The sequence below is a fragment of the Dendrobium catenatum genome, unplaced genomic scaffold, assembly GCF_001605985.2.
Source record: "Dendrobium catenatum unplaced genomic scaffold, ASM160598v2 fragScaff_scaffold_1125, whole genome shotgun sequence".
In the NCBI taxonomy this organism is placed as follows: domain Eukaryota; kingdom Viridiplantae; phylum Streptophyta; class Magnoliopsida; order Asparagales; family Orchidaceae; genus Dendrobium; species Dendrobium catenatum.
The window spans coordinates 2,076,590-2,084,997 of NW_021319587.1; the positions used below are offsets into that span (position 1 = coordinate 2,076,590).

At 42.9% G+C, this 8,408-nt stretch overlaps 1 protein-coding gene across 1 annotated transcript; it reads left to right on the forward strand.

The window, feature by feature from the left end:
* The first annotated feature begins 5,442 nt into the window (after positions 1-5,442).
* LOC110095558 (protein NRT1/ PTR FAMILY 5.2) lies at positions 5,443-7,778 on the forward strand. The gene is made up of 4 exons (XM_020821151.2): positions 5,443-5,734; positions 5,913-6,130; positions 6,208-6,776; positions 6,860-7,778. Exons 1-4 carry the CDS (start codon positions 5,599-5,601, stop codon positions 7,713-7,715), a joined length of 1,779 nt encoding a protein of 592 aa, XP_020676810.1. The 5' UTR covers positions 5,443-5,598; the 3' UTR covers positions 7,716-7,778.
* Positions 7,779-8,408: the final 630 nt, after the last annotated feature.

The window sequence follows — 8,408 nt, forward strand, 5'->3', positions numbered from 1 at the left end:
TAGTGGAGCCTGCTCGTAGGCCGCATCAATCGATCTCACGTCCGAACTATATCCACTGCACTGCAATCGAACTCTTCCCTCCACACCGCAGCGCCAGCTGTCAGGTGCCACCAAACCCTCTCGTGAACCTGCGCTCGTGTCCGGACTACGCCCTCTACACCGCAGCTCCAGTAAGCCTTCATGCGAACTCTCGCTCGCGTCTAAACTCTGCCCTCCATACGCAGTGCCATCGAGCCCTCCCTCATACCCGCGCTCAGGCCTGGACTTCGCACCGGTGCACCCGTACTCGCGCTCGTGTCCTGACTTCGTTGACTGTGTTTCAAGATTGTGAGTCGAGTTGGGTCAACTCGGTAACCCATGAATGTCGGGTCTAGTCTGAATTTTCGACCCATTTATAAAACGGGTTCAGGTTCGAATCAATCCGTTTGGACTCGGGTTAACTCCGAGTTCTACTCAAACTCGATCCGAAAACCCATTTTAATATCCCCTACTTTTTGTTAACAAACATTCCACGTGTCAAGCAATGTTTGGGTTACAAGGTTAACGTTAGAATAGGTCGTACAGTTCTTTATCAATGTTGCCTATATATACTTAGCTCTTCTGTAACAAAAGAAATAATAGAAAAACATCTCTTTACTTTCTCTGTTATTGCTCTGGCACTTCTCTGAGAACGACATATCCCTTTCTCTGTCTCCGTCCTATCTCTCTCGCTAAAGGACGAGACTACTCTCTCAACATGGTATCAGAGGTCTCAGGTTTTCCCTAAGACTAAACCACTTTCGGCTCTCATGTCCACTGATACAACGATGTCCGCCGCTCAGCCAGTCGCTCCGGACGCTAACATCACTTCGGATGGCAAGTTTCCTTCACCTCAAATTCCTTCTTCCCTCAAGTTCTTGATGAACAGCATCAAGAACGTCACGGCTCAAACTCTCACAGCCGAAAATCACTCAATCTGGAGATCGCAAGTGCTTAAGTTATTTCGAGCAAACAGATTCGAAGGATTCTTGGATGGAACCACTGCTGCTCCGCCTCCCCATATCCTCTCCGGTACAAACCAACAAATCTCAAATCCCGCTCACACCACCTAGGTCCTCATAGACCAAAACCTCGCTGCTGCTCTTTACTCAATCATTTCACCGGCCATCTTACCATACGTGCTCTCCGTCAATCACTGCTCCAAAATTTGGCAAACTCTAGACGTCCGCCTACAATCCTGCACAAGATCAAGAATCGCACACCTAAAAAACGAACTACATTTTTTGTCCATGAAAGACAAGAATATGACGCAATACCTTCTTGACGTCAAGGCCAAAGTCGAAGCCCTCGTCGTCACCGGAGCCCCTGTCGATGTTGAAGACGTTATTCACTACACCCACAATGGCCTTCCAAATACCTATCAAGCGTTCAAAACAGCTATCCGCAAAACCTTCACTCCGTTAGCCTTGACGAACTCTACACTCTTTTGTGTAGTGAAGAACTAAACCTGGCTCACGAAACTCTTCGAGATCTTCAATCTCTAAATCTTACCGGCAATCAGACAGCTCTGACCGCAAGCCGCGGAAGAGGCCGCGGTCGGTCATCCCAGCCTCGGGGACATTCTTCCGCCCGCCAAACTACCACACCAAATCAGAACCGTGGAGGCAAACAGAACCGTTCATCCGTGACATGCCAAATATGTGGCAAATTCGGCCACTCGGCAATCAAGTGCTGGTACAGACACGACGACACCTACACCTCCGATCCCACGCCGGCTCTCTTTACAACCCCAACTCCATCTACATCCTTCGATTGGTTCCTCGACAGCGGCGCCTCAACCCATCTAACCTCCGACCCCAATCATATTCAACAGGCTCAAAGCTACAACGGCTCAAGTCAAGTAATCTTGGGTAATGGTCATCAACTACCAATACACAACACGGGTAAAGGTATTCTACCAACGCCAACAGGTAGCTTGATATTAAAGAATCTCAATCTTGTACCCAATCTCTCATTCAATCTACTCTATGTACAAAAATTAACTCAGGATAACAACTGCATTATTATTTTGTTCTCCTAACGGCTACGAAATACAGGACCGGAAGACCCACCGCCGTCTTCTCACGGGTCCAGCTATTAACGGTCTTTATCCCTTCCAAATCTCAAAACGCGTGGCTTCTCACACCAACGGACTTGCTCTCATATCCGTGCAACATATCCAAGACCTTTGGCACAGGCGTTTAGACCATCCATCTGCATCCACTTTGGCTGCTATATCCAAACGCCACAGCAACATTAAAACTTCACCAATCATGTGCAACTCTTGTAAAATGGCCAAGGGCCACAGATTACCTACATATCTTTCTACTACTGTAACTTAAAATGCTTTCTCCCTTCTTCACTCGGACATCTGGGGTCCGTTTCCTATCACTTCGAATACCGGCTTTAGATATTACGTGTTATTCATTGACGATTTTTCAAATTTCACTTGGATTTTTCCTCTTATAAATAAATCAGAAGTGTTTAATAAATTCATCGAACTTCAAAAACTTATAGAACGTCAATTCAATAGCAAGATCTGAATTCTTCGAACAGATAACGGTGGTGAATTTATAAACAATAAAATTTTAAACTATTGTCGGAACAACGGTATTTTACAGCAATCCTCCTGCCCCTACTCTCCGCCTTAGAACGGAGTCGCCGAACGCAAGCATCGCCATATTACCGAGACCGCTCGCACCCTATTAACTCAAGACTCTCTTCCTCAACAATTCTGGGTTGATACCGTGCTCACCGCAAATCTGCTAATAAATTGCCTACCTTCACCCAATACGCAATCAAAATCACCATATGAAATACTTTTCGGAAATCCACCAAACTATAACTCCTTTAAAGTCTTCGGTTGCCTCTGTTACCCGTGGCTCAATCCTTACACAACCACCAAACTCTCCCCGGTATCTCACCCATGCGTCTTCATCAGTTACGCCACAGCGCAAAAAGGCTACCGCTGCTTAGACCTTCAAACAAATCGGATCTACACTTTAAATCACGTCATCTTCAACGAATCAATCTTTCCTTACGCCACTAACTCAGCCCACACCACAAATAAGCATTCCGCCCAGCCACCCACACCACCCCTGTTGCTCGTTCCCACCTTTAGCATTAGTACATCCACCGTCCCCTCTCCAACCAAATATAGCTCCAATATCAACCACAATAGGGCTACCCACTCCGGAACAACAAATTCACACACTCCGGTCTCAGAACAACGGCTAATCCACGCGAGCTCAACTAATTCTCATCCAACCACACCCACTAATAACAGTCAATCTGCAACCTCTCAGAACCCGCCACAGCCACAAGGGAACCATATGCTCACCCGGTTAAAAATCGGCCATCACCAGCCAAAGAAAATATTTGATCTTGTCCACGCACTTCAAACAACCGAACCAACCACTTACAATCAGGCAGCCAAATCAGAACAATGGCACACCGCGATGTATCAAGAATTTCAAGCTCTACAATCTCAATGGACGTGGGAACTAGTACCTCCCAACACATCTCAAAACGTCCTTGGATCAAAATGGACATTCCGCACCAAATACAACTCTGACGGAACCATAGCCCGCTACAAAGCCCGCCTCGTCGCCAAAGGAAACAATCAAGAACACGGCATCGACTACACTGAAACTTTCAGCCCCGTGGCCAAAATGCCTACCGTACGTATTCTCATTCTCTTAGCCCTTCATGACAATTGGATAATCCATCAATTAGATGTGTCCAACGCCTTTCTCCACGGGACACTATCCGACACCGTCTACATACATCAACCACCCGGATTCCAAGACTCCATCCATCCAAATTATGTCTGCCGTCTGAAGAAAGCTCTATACGGGCTTAAACAATCCCCTCGAGAGTGGTACGCTACCTTATCCAACCACATGGTTACATACGGATTCCAAATCAGCTCATCCGATCACTCGTTGCTCACGTTCAAACGCGGAAATACGCGCATCTACATCCTTATCTACGTCGACGATATACTCCTTACAGGTAACTCAACATCCGAAATACACAAACTTCTCTCTAACCTACATGATCACTTTTAGATGCGCAATCTCGGACCACTGTCCCAATTTCTCAGTATTCAAACCAACCAAACCACCACCGGCGTCATCCTACATCAGCAAGCTTATGCCAAGAAAATCCTCGATAAAGCCGGGATGGCGCAATCCAAACCAGTTTCTACACCAATCCCTACCAAAACGACGACGTCCTCAGCCTCTACCGAACCGTATGATAATCCGCACCTCTACAAACAAATTATAGGTTATCTACAGTACCTCAAGCTTACCAGACCGGACATTCAATTCGCCGTACAATAGCTATGTCAACACATGCACCTACCACTAAACACTCATCATGATGCTCTCAAGCGCCTTCTCCGATATATACAAGGTACTACGTTAACCGGTATTCCTTTAAACCGCAAATCTCTTTTATTACAAGGATATGTTGACGCATACTGGGCAAGCAATCATCAAGACCGGACCTCTATTTCTGGCTTTTGCAACTTTCTTGGTCAATCTCCGATCTCTTGGCAAGTCAAGAAACAAAGCACAATAGCTCGTTCCTCCACAGAGGCTGAATACCGAGCACTGGCAGCCGAAGCATCCGAGATTTTATGGTTAAGACGACTTCTAGAAGAACTCCACACACCTCAAGATCTCCCTACAATCGTCTACTGCGACAACACATCGGCAATCTCACTCGCCAACAATCCGGTCTTCCACGCACGTACAAAACACATAGAGGTCGACTGTCACTTTATTCGGGACTGCATCAAGAAACACCACATCTCCGTCCATCATATATGCACAACCGACCAAATTCCCGACCTATTCACAAAGGCCTTACCTACACAAAGATTCAAGTATCTCTCCAGCAAACTCACAGCCACCTTGTAGCCATTAGTTTGAAGGGGGATGTTAACAAACATTCTACGTGTCAAGCAATGTTTGGGTTACAAGGTTAACGTTAGAATAGGTCGTACAGTTCTTTATCAATATTGCCTATATATACTTAGCTCTTCTGTAACAAAAGAAATAATAGAAAAACATCTCTTTACTTTCTCTGTACACAGCTCACCTTGGCTTGTTGGTTGAGAGCTTATGCTCCAACTAAGAGGTCTTGGGTTCGAGTCTTTGTGTATGCGTTGTGTGTGTGAGTTTGCCTTAAATGGCCTAAATGTCCCAAAAAAAAAACTTTCTCTGTTATTGCTCTGAGAACGACATATCCCTTTCTCTGTATCCGTCCTATCTCTCTGGCTAAAGGACGAGACTACTCTCTCAACACTTTTCATCACTTCATTCAATATTGGAGTGGGGATTTATTTTATTCGGACAAGTGCTGAAAATTAAATATTCACTTCAATTTGCCTTAATAAAATAAATTATCCTCATCTCTTTCATGGCTTCCACAATATAATTGGAAATATAAATTTTTAAACAATTCGAGCACTACGGGCTAAATTAAAGTTTTTGGTCTCAGCTTCTTCTATTTATTAAGAGGGCGCAAGGTTCCATTACTGCGACTCCTGAAGCTTTCTCTTCGTCAGAAATGGCACATACAGAGAAGGGTGAGGGACATAAGGAGAACAATACTGATTACACTATGGATGGAACAATAGATATAAAAGGCAGACCTTGTCTTAGATCAAAAGGAGGAAGATGGTCTGCTTGTTCCTTTATTGTTGGTAAATCCTTGCCTCTTGCTCTCTAGCTTCTTGTTTTTTAATCCTGGCCTGTTTACTCTGTTCTTGAGCAAGCTGAGACTTTTGTTCCCAACTAATAAGGCATCACTTCAATGCTTTCATTCAGACAAATTAAAAACTTTCTCGCTGATAAAGTAGTGACGTTTTTTTATTTGTATAGTTTTCGAAGTATTTGAGAGGCTGGCATATTTTGGTGTGGCACCAAATCTGGTTCTCTACCTCACAAACAAGCTTCATCAAGGCACTGTAGAATCTTCAAATAATGTCACAAACTGGTTAGGAACTATAATGCTGACACCAATCTTAGGTGCCTATATTGCCGATTCTCATCTCGGTCGATACTGGACTTTCATATTATCTTCTGCAATCTACTTATTGGTAATCCTTTTCATCAAGGCACTAATTATCATTCTTAAAAATCTCTCCTTTACAAATAAAACAATCTATTTTATCAGGGAATGATCCTTCTGTCTCTTACTGTCTCACTCCCTTCATTGAGACCTTCGGCTTGTAATTCATCAAACGTTGAAGACTGCAAGACACAAACAAAGCAAATCCAAGTTAACATCTTCTTTTTAGCACTGTACATAATAGCATTGGGTGCTGGTGGAACAAAGCCCAATATATCAACTTTGGGAGCCGATCAATTTGATATTTATGACCCAAAGGAAAAGGCCCTAAAGCTCTCATTTTTCAACTGGTGGACATTTGCCATCTTCATCGGCAACCTCCTCTCGAGCACATTCCTTGTCTACATCCAAGATAATGTTAGCTTTTCAGTTGGCTATATCATTCCCACAGTCGCATTAGCCTTTTCAATACTGGTTTTCTTTATTGGCACTCCATTTTATCGGCTTAAGTTGCCGTCCGGTAGTCCCATCACAAGGATAGCTCAGGTCTTGGTGGCTTCTGTCAGGAAATGGAAGGTCCCTTGCCCTGTTGATTCAACAGAGCTATATGAGCTTGATTCGGAGTACTACGCAAAGAAGGCTCATTACAAGATCAATCACTCAGCCTCATTAAGGTTAATAATATATGTTGCTCAAGAAAGCTTTTTTACTTGCCAATTGAGTCAAATTTGAACCTTTTGCTGTTACTTTCACTTAGGTTTTTTGATAAGGCAGCTGTGATGATTGGCTCAGATAGTCCATGGATGTTATGCCCCGTAACTCAGGTAGAAGAAACCAAGCAAATCATTAAACTACTACCAGTCTTCATCACGTCAATCATTCCAAGTGTGATGATGGCCCAAGTCCTGACCCTCTTCATCAAGCAAGGAGTCAACTTGAATCGCAACGTAGGACGAAACTTCAAAATTCCGTCGGCGAGCCTCTCTTCCTTCTTCACCATTGGCACACTCACAAGTGTTGCTATTTATGACAGATGCTTTGTTCCATTTATGAGAAAGCGCACCAAAAATTCAAGAGGCGTCACAATGTTACAGAGGATTGGCATAGGTGAAGGACTTCACATCTTCATCATGATCATGGCGGCCCTAATTGAGCGATGGAGATTGAGCGTTGTGAAAAGTCATCATCTTGTTTATCAAAAGGATATAGTTCCTTTAACAGTTTTCATTCTGTCTCCACAATTTGTTTTGATGGGAGTTGCAGAGATGTTAGTGGAAGTCGGAAAGATGGAATTTTTCTATGATCAAGCACCTGAAGGAATGAAAAGCTTGGGTGCTTCGTTCTTTACTACGAGTATTGGAATCGGAAATTTTGTCAGTAGTTTTCTTCTATCAACTGTGGCAAGGGTGACCAGAGAAGGAGGGAAGAAAGGATGGATTGAGAATAATTTGAATGCTTCTCATTTGGATTACTATTATGGATTTTTTGCTGTTCTTAATGTGATTAATTTCATATTATTTTTAGTGGTTTCTAAGTTCTACGTTTATAATAAAGAAGGTGTTGAGATTGACAAAGATATGAAGGAAATTGCTACAGTGGCTGTATCAAAATAGGATGAGAACTCTTCATGTTTTTAGAAAAAGTTGGAATAAACTACCAATGCTTCCTGATTTTTATATTGCTTGTTTTTCAGGGGACAAAATGTTAATTAGTATTTAGATTAATGTGAAAGCAGAGAATAAAAAGATTACTACTGGAAATATTGGTTAAGTTCCCAATATATTAGTATTGATTTCTTATTAATTAGCTTAAATTTAATTGCTTGATAATCATTTGGCAACCATTTTGAAATCTCAAAGATAAAAAAACAAAATCTTTGTATCTAGGCTTTCGAGAACTATTCCTCAACAGTCATCACTTTCTTCGTTGTAGAGCATAATTTTTTTCTTCTTGGTGTCGAGTAACCTTCTCAACTACTCATCCCATAGGTCCTCTCAAATGACTTCTTCAATTCAACAAGGATTCTAAGGCTCAACTGTTTCAAGAGTTATTTACTACGCCCCCAACAGATTGGTATATATTTACTACTTAACACTTGGCATTGAGAGCTCCATCCTTTAGAAGCCCTGTCCCTACATACTCAAGGTCTTCAACCCATTATACAAGTCTACCACATGTACAATTTCCATGGATGCACAAGAGTGTGCCTTTCTTGATCAACAACAACAATTTCAAGGTTATCCCATGCCTATAAAATTCCTCCATGAGATAATAAGGGAATGACCAAGGCGGTGGCAATGGTACTA

Excerpts from the sequence above, each read along its gene's own strand:
- LOC110095558 (XM_020821151.2), top strand. The coding sequence starts at position 5,599 with ATGGCACATACAGAGAAGGGTGAGGGACATAAGGAGAACAATACTGAT. Across the intron at positions 6,131-6,207 it reads CTTCTGCAATCTACTTATTG|GGAATGATCCTTCTGTCTCT; the intron begins GTAATCCTTTTC and ends CTATTTTATCAG. Across the intron at positions 6,777-6,859 it reads AATCACTCAGCCTCATTAAG|GTTTTTTGATAAGGCAGCTG; the intron begins GTTAATAATATA and ends ACTTTCACTTAG.